Source organism: Cottoperca gobio, chromosome 20 (assembly GCF_900634415.1).
Source record: "Cottoperca gobio chromosome 20, fCotGob3.1, whole genome shotgun sequence".
In the NCBI taxonomy this organism is placed as follows: domain Eukaryota; kingdom Metazoa; phylum Chordata; class Actinopteri; order Perciformes; family Bovichtidae; genus Cottoperca; species Cottoperca gobio.
The window spans coordinates 13614810-13632420 of NC_041374.1; the positions used below are offsets into that span (position 1 = coordinate 13614810).

At 39.2% G+C, this 17611-nt stretch overlaps 3 protein-coding genes across 7 annotated transcripts; 1 reads left to right on the forward strand and 2 right to left on the reverse strand.

Moving 5' to 3' along the window:
• Positions 1-579: 579 nt before the first annotated feature.
• On the reverse strand, positions 580-4707 carry pigm (phosphatidylinositol glycan anchor biosynthesis, class M). The gene is made up of 8 exons (XM_029457286.1): positions 4272-4707; positions 3910-4083; positions 2580-2700; positions 2190-2439; positions 1708-1811; positions 1335-1489; positions 1028-1129; positions 580-846 (listed from the first exon to the last, which is right to left on the reverse strand). The coding sequence occupies exons 1-8, from the start codon at positions 4440-4442 to the stop codon at positions 679-681; spliced, it is 1245 nt and encodes a 414-aa protein (XP_029313146.1). The 5' UTR covers positions 4443-4707; the 3' UTR covers positions 580-678.
• Positions 4708-5735: 1028 nt separating this feature from the next.
• LOC115025246 (leukocyte elastase inhibitor-like) lies at positions 5736-13491 on the reverse strand. 4 transcript variants are annotated; one of them, XM_029457290.1, is made up of 10 exons: positions 13363-13491; positions 12647-12828; positions 10245-10337; positions 8878-9018; positions 8493-8610; positions 8223-8365; positions 7619-7696; positions 7224-7313; positions 6916-7096; positions 5736-6748 (listed from the first exon to the last, which is right to left on the reverse strand). In XM_029457290.1, the coding sequence occupies exons 2-10, from the start codon at positions 12821-12823 to the stop codon at positions 6525-6527; spliced, it is 1245 nt and encodes a 414-aa protein (XP_029313150.1). In that variant the 5' UTR covers positions 12824-12828; positions 13363-13491; the 3' UTR covers positions 5736-6524. The 4 variants fall into 4 exon arrangements, with proteins under 4 accessions (XP_029313150.1, XP_029313149.1, XP_029313148.1 ...); XM_029457288.1 differs by lacking the exon at positions 10245-10337 and adding an exon at positions 13144-13231 and having other exon boundaries at positions 6525-6748; positions 13363-13422; XM_029457287.1 differs by lacking the exon at positions 10245-10337 and having other exon boundaries at positions 6525-6748.
• A 797-nt stretch (positions 13492-14288) lies between these two features.
• On the forward strand, positions 14289-17128 carry LOC115025248 (SUN domain-containing protein 2-like). 2 transcript variants are annotated; one of them, XM_029457292.1, is made up of 8 exons: positions 14289-14652; positions 15103-15193; positions 15306-15478; positions 15569-15694; positions 15787-15908; positions 16009-16182; positions 16292-16381; positions 16775-17128. In XM_029457292.1, the coding sequence occupies exons 2-8, from the start codon at positions 15105-15107 to the stop codon at positions 16877-16879; spliced, it is 879 nt and encodes a 292-aa protein (XP_029313152.1). In that variant the 5' UTR covers positions 14289-14652; positions 15103-15104; the 3' UTR covers positions 16880-17128. The 2 variants fall into 2 exon arrangements, with proteins under 2 accessions (XP_029313152.1, XP_029313151.1); XM_029457291.1 differs by lacking the exon at positions 14289-14652 and having other exon boundaries at positions 14706-15193.
• The last annotated feature ends 483 nt before the right edge of the window (positions 17129-17611 follow it).

Here is a 17611-nt window from a genome sequence, read left to right on the forward strand (position 1 = left end):
CAGGCCGCATTCTATTTATCCCGGTCAGATTAAAAACATGAAATGATTTAGATTAGACTATTTCCTTGTTGGATTGTGTAACATGAAATCAGAATGGTTCATCCAAATCTCTGCTTCAAATGTGAGAAGTGAGCACCGACATGGAAGTGAGATACTCCGACTGAGTGACGCCAAGCTATACAAACTCTGCCTATTTCTCCCGATGTAATCATGTGGCGACTGTCAACCAAAACCCTCTGCAGGATGCGTTACATAGATCAGATAGATGTTACATCATGGTTGTTAAACTTAAGCTGTGAGTGATATCGGATCTACAGCCTGTATTTTGCCATTGACAACGTAAAACATATGCTTTGTCATATGGCGTGGCAACAGGTGGAAGTGACCAGCAGAGCAACAGCAGTTTTCTAAAGTGTTTTGGTCAACAGTGGCAACCATTCAATCAATGGGCAGAACTCAGAATGACTGGAAATTAAACAGTGGATTCAGTCTATTTAGCAAATAGCACTGTATGAATATATTCTGTGCTAAAATGATTAAGATTTACAGAAATTAATTACATTCTGGGGAGACTGAGAATTAGATAAATATACACTTTATTTTATTATTATTATTATTATTATTATTATTTTAACAGCCATAGTACATCATCATCATCATCATCAGGTAAAATGAAAGTCATTCAACCTTCGGCCTCTGTAGAGTTTGTGTTGGCTTATAATGTGCTACTATCTGAATCAAGATGGAGGAGTTGATGATCAAGAAGAGCAATCCAGCAAGCCAGATCCATAGGAAGGTGTTGTAGCCTTCAAACTCCAGGAAGTAGGCTGGGCCCAACCATATAACCTGATAGTGGAGAGAAAATAAAACAGCCTTTTCATTATTAATGTATTTTCCACTTAAGATGCACTGTTTTCCAGCCACTGTCATTTATGGCATTTTGTGCTGATATGTTAATATTGTTTTAACTAGGTGCAGTTCTTAAGTCTTATTTAATTGCAACCCAAATTGCAATAAATTGAATTACCTGTCCAGCAAACCAGAGGAGCAGTAGTCCCACTCCCCGTTTCAGTGACAGACTCAGGTTAGGGATGACCAGAGGGAGTAGACACAGGTACCACAGGAAGTACTATGGAAGGAAAATACAGTCTCTTTTCTTATTTAGATCCTATTTGACAAGCATCCCCTGTTTCTTTACAGCAATCTCACTCCTGAAAATAATTTAGAGGATTGAGATGACAGACGGGCCTAATACTCTCTTGAGAATAACTTTATCTGATAACGACTGCATGACAATGCATTGGATAGTCTCTACTTCGACTCTGTCGATGTACCTGTGAAGTGCAGACTTTGTTTAAAGAGACAAAGATGGCGGTGTGCAAGAAACAGCAGAAGGCCAGGTCGGAGTGAAAGACCCATGATGCTACCAACAGCAGGACGAGCTGTGGCAGGAATGCTGCCAGGCCAAGCCACTGGCTCCACCTGCTGTCTGCACCAACAAAAGATGCATTCATTGGACCAGGCTTAGAAAGCTGCATCATTTCCTGCAGGTTTACACTCCTTACTAACCCAGAGGTGCAAGTAAAATACCTAATAAACATACTTCCAATATTATAACTGATATAATAAACAATGCACATGAGCTTGAGCTTTACGCTGGTCTTTGTTCTGTCTCCCTAGGCTATAAATGGCTACATGGGTGAATACCTGTGGTGAGGTAGAGCATGTAGAAGTATGGAGAGAAGTTGTGCCTGATGTCTCTTCTGGTTAGATGGTACAAGTAGGTCTCATGAAGGAACTCCCACCCATACCTGACAATACAGGAGAGGATTGTTAAAGTATGATTTACTTTATTTGAAAGGGTATTTCTTCAAATAAGTGATAATGTGGATTATGTCATTTTAGAAATACTTAAATCAGACTTTTCAAGCAACTGGCTACATCCTTTTTTTACAATCTGAAGACAAGAACTTTTTTATATATCTCAAATAGCCAAACTAACAAGAAATTAACTTTAGAACCAGATTTCAATGTTCCCAGATAATAACTAATCATCTTCAAAGTAACATTTGGACATTTGCTTTTTAGCAATTTATATCAATAATGTAATTCAACATCTTATGTCACCAGCTGAATAATTAAAGTTTAAAAAGTTAAAGTTTAACTTTAAGTTTCTTTTTTCATCTCACATGTAATAGAAGAGTGCTGTGAGCATACAGAACATTCCTCCGGCCACACTTGCAAAGAGGAAAAGCTGCCTGTTGAGGAAGCTTCCCGTAAACTGCATGAACCTCCTCCACCTACACCCCTTTTTGTCCTCCTCTGATCTGGTCACCGTTGTGCGCAGGGACAGAGCGATGGGCAGAGCATATGTAATGGGGTAGATCTTCATATGGACCGACAGACCATAGAGTATGGCTGCCCACGTCAGAAGCCGGGCTAGAATAAAGGAGGTCAAAGGTATTAGCTGTGATTCGACATTACATTACAAAATTATCAATGTCTATATTATTTTTACAGAGATAAAAATGTATTTTCCAAGCTCCTAGGCTCCAAACACACAACGTCCACACCCCTACCTTCCATACAGAGTAACGTCCCCAGCACCAGAGCTGCCAGGATTGACTCAGCATTCCCTCGGCTGGATACTCCCATGGGCAGTGGGTTGAGGAGCCACAGGGAACAAACACGACGTGCAGTCTAAACATAAATCCCCCAAAACACAACATAATATGCATTTGCAAGAAGCCTTTAAACTACTCAACTAAAATTCAAAGAGGTTCAGTTAGAGAAAATGTCCGCAAGCAAAGGTCCGGAGCATCATAATGTCTAACTTGCGATATGAATTAGTGTGAGATATATTGAAGCCGCCTAGTAGCTGTATCAACGTCTGCACGTCATCAACAACTGACTGTCAAATCTAATAAAGAAAGTACAATTTAAAAACATTTAGACAATATTTATTGTCACTTAACATTGAACTATACAGATATATATATATATATATATATATATATATATATATATATATATATATAATACTGTAGATATGTATAGTGTTCTTCTCGGGCTGCATTTAAAAATAAAATTGAGAAAATAAATAAAATAGCTTTTGTGCATCTTAAAATAAAGTGCTTAAACTTAGAAAAATAAAATAAAGTGTAGCAGCAGCTTGAGTTTCCCTTTTTCTTTAACTGTTTCACATCTTGATTTAACTCTCAACCAATGATAGAATAAATCAGTCTCAACACATCTTAACAACTGAACAGTTTAACCCAAACTAGCACATCCTGGGTTAAACTGTTCTCTGTGGCTGATGATGCTGACAGGTGGCCTATTTGCTTTATTTTGTCACAAATCAAAATCATATTGGGCTCTGAGTGCTTATTTTCTGTGACCTCAGTTCAGACTTGAGTGGGTATGTTTGGTCAAAAACATTGTGCTTTGTCTCATAGTGACGTTTAACATCACCACTTTTAATGAGCACCACGGTCTCTGAGCATATGAGACGCTGGTTTCGTGCTACAGTGGGAAGGATGAACATGAATAAGTCAATGAGTCCTAGGTTGAAAGCTCTGTTGACTTTTCTGTCTGTGAGTTTCCTGAACCTCTAAACCAGTGCCGTAAAAACGAGAAAAGCTGCGCCGGTTAAAATAGAAGCGCCCCGTCAAAATTGAAAATCCCTTAATAATTTATTGATTATAGATCCAGGTCCGGGTCCGGATAGGTCGGCGTCTGGGTCTGGACTCGGACCGCGGTTAGTGACCTATGCTCTAAACTGTTGTATTACTGGACAACATGATTTAAATATGTCCAACAATAGACTGCAAATATAAATAATCTACCCTAATAAAGGATTGTTGTTAAACATGGAACAGACAGATTAAAACAAATTGTCTGAAAACATACCTCAGAGCCCAGACCTCTCAGGCGGAGGATTCTGTAGATGAGCAGTCCTGACAGCACATCACACACAATAAAGAGGATCTTGCCAAACACCATGCTGAGGTAGATGTTGGGGGTGAGCAGCCAGGCTAGGAGAGGGGTGTAGCGGTAGGTTGATCTGTTGTACGGTGACTGCCCCTGTGAAAAAGTGTCCCACATTGAAATGATGTTACATTATTATTACTACAACACAGAAGAATTAGCAACAAAGTGTACTTAAAGTATCACAAATACTGTCAGTGTCACTTTCCACTACTAGTCTTTTTCATTGTTAACCCAGTATTATATTACCAAACTTAAAGTAGCTTTATGCTTATTGCTTTTACCTCAGTAATGAATCTTGCAGCATCTGTAAACACATGGTAGTCAATGTCAGTATACTTCACATCCATAGTCCTATCCTGGTAGTCTCCATAAGCGACCAAGGCCAGTCGTAAAGCGAAGGAAGCAGTGAAAAGGACATGTTTTTCTGTAAGCTTTGTTATTAGCCTCTCCATCACCAACCAAGAAGGTAAAACCGGATTAGCAGGCAGCACTGGGAGCTAAATTAGTGTTTGTAGTTAGTCGTCATGAGCTGTAGGTCGTTAGCCAAAGTGTCCGTTTCTGTCATCTCAGTTTTAAGAGATTTCTGGTAATGTTGCGGTCATGTTTTTGTAAATAACTTGTCTTTGAATAACCCGACTTCAAAACCTGACAACTAGGAAGTTATCCAGAAGCGCACTTCCTAACAGTTTCTTCTTCTTCGACTTCGACATTGCGATGCATTAGCACCACCTACTGTGCTGGAGTAAGATGCATTTACTGACATGCATTATGTGGGCCATTTGTGTACTGACAACGACAAATCACTCCTCTCCCTCCTTGCTATATTTAAGACACTATACACTGTGTACACAATTATTAGGCAAGTTGTAATTTTGAGAATTAATTTTATTATTGAACAACTACAGTGCTCTCGGTTAATCCAAAATGTTTATAAACCTCAAACCTGAATATTTAAGAAAGTAAAAGTGAAGTTTTGACTTTCTTCGGAGAATATCTATGTGTGCACCATTATTGGGCAACTATTAGTGTGCAGAATAATGCAACTAAATGAAAAACGAAAGTTTTCCCATCTCACTTCTTCTACTTCCATCTGTTAAAGTGAGAGTAATAAACAAACAACTCAAATTTACAAATAAACTTCTCTGACCAAAATATATAATCAGTGACCAATATAGCCCCCCTTCTTTTCAATAACAGTCACAAGCCTTCCAGTCTGTCAGTTTCTTGATCTGTTGACGATCCAGAAACTCACACACTGTTCAGAGAGGTGGACTGGTTACCTTCACTGTAAATCTTCCATTTAAGAAGGGCCCACATGTTCTCAATAGGGTTTAGGTCAGTTTATACCTTGAACTGACCTTGGAAAATATGCATAAAAATTGTCAAAATACTCACTTGCCTAAGTACTTGCTTGTACCATTATACTCTCACTTGCAGGTACATTTGATCCCCTAAATTTTCTTTAAGTCTTCAAACAGTGTTTACTTTAAAGAACATGTGTTACTGACATGTATTACTGTTGTGCTTTCAGGGAAGAAAAGCCTGTAGAAATAGGACACTAAAAGTAGTTCCTGTAATATACTTATTCTTCCTCATATATAATTGATCAAAGCATTACACTACTGTCAGTTCAGGTTCATCATTAACAGTGTAATATGTTAAAGACTTCTCATAGACAACTAGTGTAGTATTAACACTTGTCCACAATGTCTGTTCAAACAACAGGTTATCACACACACACAATATTTGTGAAGCACACACACTTTTATTCCACATGAAAAAGCATAAAGATACATAAACATTACCTGGACTCCATGCCAGTTCAAACCTTTGTGTAAGCTCTAGGTTTTGTATATTCTATATTTAATATATGCATAATGTCACAATTACAAACAACTGCATTTGTTTGATTATAATTCCAATACCAAGGATATATATATATCAGACAGTGTGATTTCATCACATTATTCTCTTTGGTTAGCTGAATATATGAAACGGTGAAATTGCTTGTACTGTAGATACAGTGCAGTGAATCTTGCAACAGTCATATACATATTCATATAGTATACAAGTACAGTTCTGTGCTGGAGATTGAAAGAAAAGAGGCATAATAGAAATTGTGATAAAGGCAAATAATTTCAAAGGGTGTAAGGTTTAAGATAAGATAAACCAGACTTCATTGTTATAGATTACCTAGGGTCGGGCGTTAGGGTGCAGCAATTAGGGCCATACCTGCATTACAAAAACAAAGTAAACCAATGCAAGAACCTGATATTCAGGATAAACAGAGTCATCATTCATTCACTCGTGTAAGAAGTGATTCAGACAAGAAGACACAGTTAAGAAAATCCAACACCACAGTTTTTACTCATCATTCTGGTGTTGGAAATATAGGACGGGAACTCAGGGTGTGATTAGCTATAGGAAACTCGAGTGGTGATTCTCAACATCTATCCAATAATACAAAATTAAATGTTATACTGTTGCAATAGTAAATGTGTTGTAAATATGTTGTCCCCATTGAGAACCACTGCTCACTCAGGGGAGCAGTATCGGCCAGCAAAGAGAATGCTCATGGAGGGGTTGTGTCGGATGAAGAAGAGGAAGGGGTGGTCTGCGACGAAGGCGTTTCGCATGGCACAGCGCAGCATCATGACGGCAGCAGTGGCAGCAGCAGCCTCAGTTCCCTCCTCGTTGACCTCCACAAAAGCCTTGTGGACGACCTTTGACAGTACCAGCTCGTTGGAGGGAGACATGCCTGTGAAAGAAAAGACGGAGACAGAATATTTTAAATCAATACAATGCCTGGTCTCCACCTACATGACAGCAATGTTGAGCACGTTGACAGGTGCCAGTGCAGGGTTCGGCTGCCTGATCTTTTAATTATAACGACTATATCTAATATGATCCAGGCACATGTCCTACCAGAGAAGTCACTCTTCGTCATGTCGAAGGCATCCGCCATGCCCATGCTGACCAGGACATTCTTCAGGTCATAAAACTCTTCCATCTTGAACTGAGGAAGTCCCACCTGGACCTCAACATTATCCATCATGTCTGGACGAGTCCACTCCACAAAGTTCTCATAGGTCAGCTGCTTCTCCAGCTGGGGGTGGACGCAAAATGTATTATTAGTTTGTCCTGTGTCTTGTGGGTTTCTTTATACGTGCAAGTGTGTGTGTGTGTGTGTGTGTGTGTGTGTGTGTGTGTGTGTGTGTGCGTGTGTGTCATACCTTCTCCAGACCTGTTGTATTGTCATCCATACTATTGGGTAAAAAGATGAGCATGCTGAGCTCCTTTCCTTTGTATGGCATCTCAAGGATCTGTCCAACAGAGAGTTTCAAACATTAATAACAGTTAATATACAGTATACTGGTTTATAGGGATTACATGCAATAAATAAACCCTTGTTAAGGTAGTTAGTTTCACAGTTATGGTAAGACTGATCGTTACCAAAATCTAATCAATTCTCCTTTTTATCATTCACATCTCACAATATCCTGCTTAACCTCACGAACAAATGTTAGAAATGATTGTTACATTTTTGCCCGGCCGGTTAACGGTATGGACTGACAGATATGCTGACAGACAAACGGTATTAATTGATTTATTCATTAAATTGCATCACCTGGCATTCAGCTTCAGGGATGTAGGTGAAAGGGAACTTGGCTTTCTGGTGCATCATCTTCACTTTCTTGGTGTCATTCTGAAAACAACAAACAGAAAAATAGGTCAATTTGGTCGGAGGTGCGACATATTTGAAACTTTCATCCAATCCCTGCCATTGGCAAATACTCCCTCTTAATCTTGATTTATATGCAATATAAACATGCATCTCCTCACTGGCCTGGGAACGCCTCAGGATCCCCCAGTCGGAGCTGGAGGATGTGGCCCGGAGAAGGGAAGATTGGGGTTCCTTACTGGAGCTGCTGCCCCCGCGACCCGATCCCAGATAAGCGGTAGACGATGGATGGATGGATGGATAAACATGTCCGACAAATACCCTTTTATTAAGTAATCACATTTTACCGTCTTCATCCCTGGTCTCCACCATTTGGCCCGGTTTCATTCACCTTTTTTCACTACTTCCAATGAAGAAGTCAAAATAAGCCTCCTTTACCTAAATGGTATATGCTACCAGGCAATACAGTTTTAAAAACTCATATTCACTGACTTTTTTTTGCCAATCATTGTTAGTCAATTGAATGTGTTTTCTTTTTGAGCGGTGTTACCTTGTTGAGTCTAAACTCAGTCTCACGTGTGGAACTCTTCTGAAACTGCCTGTTCCAGTTGCCTTTGAAGTAGATGGCATTGACCAGCACCAGCCTGGTCATGTTGTCCACCACACCCTCAGCCAGCACATTGTTAATTTTGCCTGGGACACAACATGGACACATGTACGTGAAGCAATGTCGCACAACTGAAAGCATGTCTGAAGGCTTTGAAAAATGGCAAACTCAATTTCCACGTTTGTTGTGTGTAAGTCAGTGTGTGTGATGCACCTTGTGTCTGCTCGCCCACCCAGCTGTTGATGTTGAGCCTGGCCGCCTCTGAGCTGGTTACAAAGTCCACAGACTCCAGCTCTGCGCTGTAGTGCTTCTTGGTTTTTCCTAAGAAATCCTGAAACCATCACCAACACATTTACTGATTCTGATCCCCCCAAACAAAATAATGACATTTCAACATTAGTTAGTGGGATTAAAAGTCATAACTACAAAAACTATTTTAACAATCACGGTTTTACTTGGTTGTATGCCGTCCTACTGTCCACTCCCTCATTCCTTCTTACAAAGCGTGCAGATTCCGATGTGTGCCTCCCATTTAGTCACGCCTAATAATATGTAAACAAAACTACTCATGAAGATACACACACACACACACACACACCTCAACAAACTGGTAGGACTGCTCCCCGTACAGCCTGTTGGCAACACTGAGGGTGTTCGGAGCGTCAGCCTTGTTGAGCTCGCTCAGCAGTTGGGCGAAGCTCACATGGACATCATCATGACAGTCCTTGGTTTTCAGGCACTGTGGACAAAGTAGACACGTGTTACAGAGATGCATTGAGCATGTAACAGACCAGTCTATTATAAACACTATATTAGCCTGGTCATCTTGCCTATTAAGTGATGAGAATACATATGCAACGCTTTCCTTGTAGATAGTTTACTTTGGTGATCTATGCTGGGTATTTTCACACATTATGTTGAATGGTGGTGGGTAACTAGAATCGTTCACGTGAAATAAGGAAATTAAATATGATATATTTATGGTTCTCTCTTGTAAATCAAAAAACAAAAAACACAAAAGAGGGAAGGACTGAAAAATGTGGGTTATGCAAATGTGATCAGTATAACACGGCTGGATTGGCCCACAATGATCTACTGGGAATAATCGAATGACTTGGACTTTCTCATCAATTAATGGGTAAGGTGGTATATTAGATCAAAACATTTCAACTTAAATTGTAAGGCAATCCTTCAGTAATCCATTCTCCACATATTGTGTCTGAGAACACCTAAATCATTTACATGTCAAAGGTAACGTACCACACCCCAACACAGATTGAAACATGTCAAAAGGCAAAAAATAAAGAAACACTTCCAACACCTTAAACACTGACTTCAAAGAACCCGAGGAAATGTCTGCCCAAGCTTTGATGAGCCTTTCCACAAACATTCACATGAAGACATCCCTCCACCATGTTGTTATTTACATAGTCATGTTTTATTCAACTGAATTCCGGATGCTATGTTTTGGCTGGTGTGCATCCAAAAGTCATTTCCGTAGAAAGTCAAATTGACGTTTGCTTGGTTGATTATTGTTATCAACCACGTACAAGAGTGTTATCAGAGTAGTACACAAGGCAAATAAACTTCCTTTGTGTGTAATCTATTTTCCTACTGCATTTTACTGTAAGTGACAGTTTCCAGCAGCTGCTTATAAGAGATAAAAAGAATAATACATTCCTGTGTATTATGAAATACTTTTGAGAGGTTGGATACACACGCTAAACCTTCAGTCAACAGCATACAACTCGGGCGGCTGCCTTGCATTGTTGATGTTTTTCAAAAATTCAGATCGAGGCGGCAGCAGTGGAGATCAGCAAAGCAGAGTGAGAACCAGCATGAAATTCTCTCTGAAACCACCAGCTCCACCAAAAGAGCACCAGAGTCACCAGATGACATCAGACCATTAGTAAAAAAAAAATCCCCTAAAATGTGAGTTGATCATACTGTTAGCTTTGTTACCACCTTTTGCAGAAATGCTGGCAGCATGAAGTCGACCTGTTGCTGCATTCCCATCGGTATCTGCTGCTTCTTCTGTGCCTCAGTAAAGCAGAGCACCTAGGAGTGGTAGTGTTCACTGTTAAGTTAGACACCATGCGTCTCTGGCCGTGTAAAGGAAGTCATAATATCATCCTAGCAGTGACGTGTGGGTTGGGTCGTATTCTGCAGGCCTTGTACACTTCATTACCCTTCGATTGGAAAGATGGATCAAACATGATGCCAAGTCAAACAGCTGATAAAAGAGAGGTGAGTGAACTTATAGTTGATGCTCACTGAAACACTTTTCTGCAGTTGTGGGATGAACCCCTCTCCAGCATATAAATATAGAGAGAGGATGATAGTTATAGATCAAGAGAGTGAGAGTAATTGCATTGACCTCATCAGTCACGGCTCTCACTCTTGTCTCTCTCTGTAATGGTGAGTGGAGGTCCTAAAGTGGAACCACACAGTTGCTGGTGAGTCTTGGCTTTTTAAAACCTTCCTGAGCAAATTGGTGTGCCCTGGGGAAGGTGTACAAGCTGGCACAGGGCCAAAATTGAAGAAAACATTTAAGCAGGAATTCTTTGTTTCGACAGCAAAAAAAAAAAGAAGAAGATATAATTAACAGTGTTGTATAACAGTTTAAAATAAATTCAAATGAACACATTTGGACGATGAAGGGTTACTTGAGCTCAACATGGCTGAGAGGGTGTGTCCAACAACTAAAGGTTTAGACTAAATCAACAAGACTTCTTAGTTGTAAAGCTCAAGTGATATTTCCAGATTCTTCTTCAGAACATCTTGAACTGAACTGAACTGTAACTTTGATAAGTTCCCATGTTCATGAATAGTACTTATAGTAGGTGATGTGTTCACGACCCACTGACTGAGAACATTTCTTCTTCATATGTGCCAGTGTATGCACATTTCCCAATTGTATTGAATCATCGTGTTTTTGGTTGTCTGGAACATAAATGACATTCAGGTGATGTCATTGCTGACTCTCACATTTCTTATTCCCATCAACAGACTGCAGTATTTGTAGAGCAAATGTTGGCCAGCTTGCTAAAGACAAAGTTATAAGAAACTAGTTCACACAGCTGGACTTTCTCCTAAGTGCTTTCAGCAGCCACATGTTACTATCACATTTGCTATATTATTATTATTATTATTATTATTATTATTATTATTATTATTATTATTATTATAAATGAAATTCTTGTGCATTTCTGTGAATAACCCCTTATCACTATCGACTGTCACGTTGCTCTTCAAACAATTGATCACTTTCTTCACGATTATCATTTCAAACAACGTGAGGAAACATGTTGGCTTTGCGATGAAGCCACCTTCCTTTCCCCTCCCCTCCCACACACTTCCACCAGGGCATAGTTATCTGGGTGTGGCTTTGCTTTAGCAATTCTTCAGAAAAATGTCATAAAATGTTTTGGTTTTACACTATGTTTATTCTACCTAAATGTCCCAACTTCCTCTACTGAATATCTCATTGTAATAATTCCCCTTCTGCTGTTTCTTCTGGTGTACAGAAGGCCATTGTGTGAAGGTTTTTTATTCTCCCTCAAGGTGTAAAAGTATAAATCAAACATTATTCCATTAAACAACACATATTACTGAAAACCACTGAATAGACTTCAATCAAGCTATGACAATGGTTCCCCAAAGGAACCCCATACTTCCAAATCTGCTGTATCGACATAGTACATGGGAGTATAGTAGGAGTGAAAGATTGGAATGATTGGAATAGACTATTTATTGTCCAATTGAGTTTAATACAGAGGACTGCAAATATTCTTCCAGCTTGCATCTATTCAGAAACTCAACGTTGAGAACTACTCATTAAACGCAACCTAAGGAGAACTGATAAGGTGTACAGATTACTTTACCTATATCTTTATTGCCCTTACACCTACGTGTTACGTTTCACGTTCCTATAGTAACACAACACGGAGCCGCCCCCTTAAAACCTAGTCAGAGTCTGAACAGAATAGATCTTTGTCATTTTTGCTGACGCTGAAAGACAAAACTGGCGATTCATACTGACTGAGGGCTTACATGCCTGCAGTACTTCACCCTGCCCTTCATTCCTATCAAATGTATCCCCCTATCTTGCTGGGCTAACATTATGGTCCGTCAGATGGACAAAACAATGACACTGTTGATTATAAGCTTTACAAAATCACGCTGAACAAGGTTCACCAACCTGTAATGCTGTTAATGTTAATCTGTTGCTTTTCACAAAGACATTGTGTGTGTGTGTGTGTGTGTGTGTGTGTGTGTGTGTGTGTGTGTGTGTGTGTGTGTGTGTGTGTGTGTGTGTGTGTGTGTGTGTGTGTGTGTGTGCATGTGCATGTGCGTGTTTAATATACCTCTGACATCTGTGCAGCTGTGTTGCCCCCAGCCCCCAGCATCACCATAGCCAGGGCTGAAGAGATGCTGAAAGGGGAGTAGAAGATATTTGCGGTATTGTCGTTATCGCCCAGCTTTTTGAGCAAAGCCAGAGCGAAGGTGGTGTTGGCCTTGGACAGAGGGGTTGGTGATGCCATTGTGTCTGATACAAAGACAGGAGGGCAGCGTATTAATCATTACATCATTCATCTTAACATAAACATATTAGTAACATTTTAAGAATTGGTTGTTATCATTATTAGTTGTTGTTGAAGTAAGCTGCATTGTAGGATGTATGTATGCACATTTACCAACAGATTAATATTACATTTTAAACATAATACATTCAAGAAAGTATTACGATTCCAGATTTTTCAAAAGAATAAAGAAAGCTAAAATGGTTAATATTGCTTTTGGGTAGCAAAAGGAAACTACTTATTATGTTACATTAAGTAGTTATATATTACAATATACTTACAATTACAAACACGAACACTTTAGATCTATTTTTAACGCCAGACCATGAGTCAGCCAGCGTTAACGCCTATACAATTAGAACCTTTCACCTGTAACACAATGACAGTCAAACTAATTATAAATAATGTGCGTATAGTCTGGATACACTTACTGCTGTTACTCCAACTGTCTACGCACTAAATAATCGTCAAAAACGGAATGACATGTATCCTCTACTTACAGTTTTCTGATAGACCACGAGTGTTCAGGAGTCTTTCCGTCACAGGAAGACTTCAGACATCAGCTATATTATTTACAGGTTGACTGACACACCCCGAAAACCTTCTCGTCAAATGAGCTTCCGTATTCTCGTATGTACGGAAGCCCAACGGAGCCTAGCTTTGACTCGCTTTTTTCTAAATGTAGCTAACAGAAACGGTTATTATGACTGTAATAATTAACACAGGGTTTGGTTTTGTGGCTTAAAGCAAATATAAACATAAAAAAAACAGATGAATGAGAAGAGCAGCACCAGATAGATTTAGTAACTTGGATTTATTTCACATCAGGCTACTCCCTATTGGCCTTGGCTTTTAAAACGAGTCAACCAGTTTGAAAGTAAATTCGTTGTAATCCTGTATTTACAGATCGAATACAGGGCTAGGCCTTTCTGTTTTATCTAGATATTATATTTACTGTTTTACGCTTTTCAACATTAAATAATTAACTTACTGTGTGTGTAATGATGAAATGTGGAAGTGTTTGAAATATTTACTGGATAAAAACACATTTTCTGTGTTAGATGCAAAGAAGAAAAAAGATGCATTGTTCAAATATACACTTTATTGCAGTATAAATATAGACTACATTACATCTATATTTAATTCTGTGTAAGATACACATTTGCAATGTTGGAAAACATTGCTGGTTGTAAAATCAAAAACTCTTTATTTTACAGTCTGTGATTTCCGGACTTTGAGATTTGGTACAAATTATAAGAGCAATAAAGACACAATCCTTAACATTTTCTTTCAGGTTTGTTTATTTCTTCTAAAATAACTGGTGATTATAAACCCAAAGAAATATTTCTTCTTTATTTACAGTTTTACTGAAAATCTTTAGTCTCCATATTTATTGAACTGTATGCTTTCCTTTAACATAAATAAATCTTACAAATTAGTTTATTTCTAGGAAATGACTTGGAACTATGGGGCAAGTAATACAAGTAATTAAAACTTTATTGATAATGTGTCAAAAATCAATCAATACACAAATCATGAGTTCATTCATAAAAGTTGGGAGAATTCTGTTTCCTGTTCTTATGACCTCACTGACATAAAGAATGCTGGAATGCTCCTTCTAGAATCTTTCCTTTAGGTGAAACCAGCAGAACTCAGTCATTATTATCAGAACCTCAATCTGTTCACATCGTTCGTGATATGATTGTTATCTCTGATTAAGGAAAACACTATCGAAGCATTTCAACTCGCCTCTTGAGAGATTTCGATAAATTAATATCTTTCTCTGAAAGGTAAGTTACCAAACTCTTTTAACATTTTAACTTGTTGTAAACTTAATGTCTGAAGTAAGATTTGTTTTAAAACTTGAGACTGAACTGCTAAAAGCCTTGATTTGTCTCTCTCTCCTTCACTCTGTGCATTATTAATGTCTACTCATGCCTATTTATTGTAGTATTATATAGTGTAAAGTACCTTCGAGCTGTGTATTGTCTTGGTGTTGTATTTTAGATTTGTTTCAGTATACATTTAAATGAAGGCTTATTTATGAAAGAAGGTAAATGTGGATGTAAAGTGCATTTACTAGCTGACATTTATTCAAATGATATGTTGTTTATAGTCACTCGAGTCACTAATTGAACACCTGGTGACTCCACAGTGACACTATACAGCTGAAGTATTAAGCAGGAGTGTGTGTCTGTGTCAATGTGTGTCAATGATGATTTCTTTCTACCATTTTCCAGTCATGTTGAGAAGAAGTCTACGCCTGCAGGAAGCAGGTTATTACACAGAGCAGGGAACTCCTACCGTTTGCTACAAGGAGGTCATCTGCAGGTGAGTTGCTGTAATGTTTGTGTGCACATGTTGTGTCCTGTATGCTGTGGAGTTAGCACCGTATACATCTGCACACAGATCAGTCTTTACTTACTTCTCTTGCGTCTTTTAGGGTTTTTCAGAGAAGGAAAGGTTGTGTGGACTCAATAGATCACCACGAGTCTATCGACAACCCACAACACACAAGTAACTTTCAGAAATGGACTACTAGATATAGTAGATATAGTGCTACTAGACCAATAAAGTTCATCAAATGGTTATTCCCCCTGCTCTGGTCGGCTTATCGTGAGTGACTTCTCGTACAAGTGAACGTTTTCGTAATATTCCTTGTCAATAAAAATCATATGACTAAACGTTCTGCTTTGTGTCCCTCAGAATTGATACACTTCGCAATGCTGTGTATGCAACTAAATGAAGTCCAGCAGGAGTTGCAGATATACAAACAGCAGATGATCATATTTGCTCCAGACACAATACCCAACTTTGCCTCAGAGTCTCAAGGTGAGCCATCTTCATCATCTGCTCTTTTGTGTAACTTACATAGAAGTTGATTTATAACTTTGCATTTGTGTCCTTGATTTGTGTGCATGCAGGAGCCAGGGTTTTACATCATTTATCGTCAGACACATATTGGCCACAAAAGGACATTGGCATAGTTTGGGATAAAATATTCTACTGGTGGTATTCACCCAAAGCACAGAGAAGAGTGATCCAGGTAGGAATCTGTAACTTCTGGTATTTAATATCAAATCAAATGGAGAAGAGTTGTAGTTTATGAACTGTGGAGATTCAAATATTAACCTTCCTCCCCTCAGGGACATTCACCATTGCAGCCAGGAAACTGCTGGACCTTTTCAGGAGAACAAGGACATTTATTCATCTCCCTTTCCCACCGCGTCTCCATCACTAAAGTTACACTGGGCCACATAGCAAAGAGCCAGTCCATCCACGGACACATCGCCAGTGCACCGAGGGAGTTTTCAGTCTACGTAAGTTACACATTTTCCGTTATTACCGTGGATATTTCCTGCACACTTTTTGTTCTTCACACAGTGCACGACAAAAGCTTCAACTCACCTGTCTGTCTTTCTTCTGCAGGGACTCAGGACAGAAGACGAGGAGGGAACCTTTTTAGGAAAGCTAGTTTACGATCAAGACGGAGCAGCATTTCAGACTTTCGACCTGCCTGTGAGTACGATATGAGTGAGACTGTGTAGCTTTCATCAACATGCATTTTGTTAATCGGTCAAATTAAAAAGGATTGTGAGGTTTACCAGATCACTGCACAACATATGGCTTTGTATAGGACAATAAGTAGAGATTAGTTTCAACTCTTCTCCTGAGAATAAAACCTCTTCCTGCCATATTGATGGCTGCAAACTGCAGGAGTTAAACTGTATTATAGATAGAGGTGGATCTGCTATTAAAACCAAATGTTAAACATGCAAACACCACGTAATCAACACAGATGCAAGGTGCATGAACATGTCTTCTCTTTCTCTAACACCGTATCCTTTCTCTGTTGTCTCTGTTACAATGCCTGACTCTCTTTATTCATGTCTCTCTCGTGTCTCTTACCAGAATCCAGAGCAAGGAGCCTTCAGACATGTGATGCTACGGATCAACAACAACTGGGGAAACGTGGACTACACCTGCCTCTACAGCTTCAGGGTTCACGGTAATTAGTTGGTAAATCAATCTCAAAACATCTGAAGTAGGCTCAATGTGTTCTTGTGTATTATAAAATAGTAGCATGCATATATGAATGATATTTGTAAAAATAGGAAGTTAACATAATTGCTTTGTAATCAAGAGTTGTATAATAATAATAATAATAATAATAATAATAATAATAATAATAATAATAATAATAATAATACATTGAATTTATATAGCGCTTTTCAAGACCTCAAAGCCGCTTTACAATAGTAGGGGAAGTGCGGGATGGGGTTAGGACGAGGGAAGAAAGAAAAAAGGAATAATAATAATACGGTTAACAGGGGGGGCTAGCAAATGATAGTTGAGAGGAGGTGCGTCTTGAGGCGGGACTGAAATATGGAGAGGGACGGTATCAGCAGAGGTGAGGAAGTCGTTGATGAGCTGATCAGTTGGAGGAGCTCAGGAGGGGTAACCAGGTTGAACTAGGAGAGGCGGCAGTGGGGAGGGGGATTAGGAGGTCCATGTGGATGTGGTGGCAGGCTGGAGAGGTCTGATGTCTAGATTAGATGTTGTTGGTGTGAGACGGCGGAGAGAGGAAAAAAGTCCGTTCCAGGTTTTCTTAGCTGCCGGGAGTTTAGCAGTCGAGTGGTGTTCCCAGTATATGTTGTGACGGAGAAGCGGCGAACAAACAACGCCAGCGTCCTCTCCTCTCTGATGAGCGATGTCTAACGTAACAACTACACGTATGAATGTTATTTG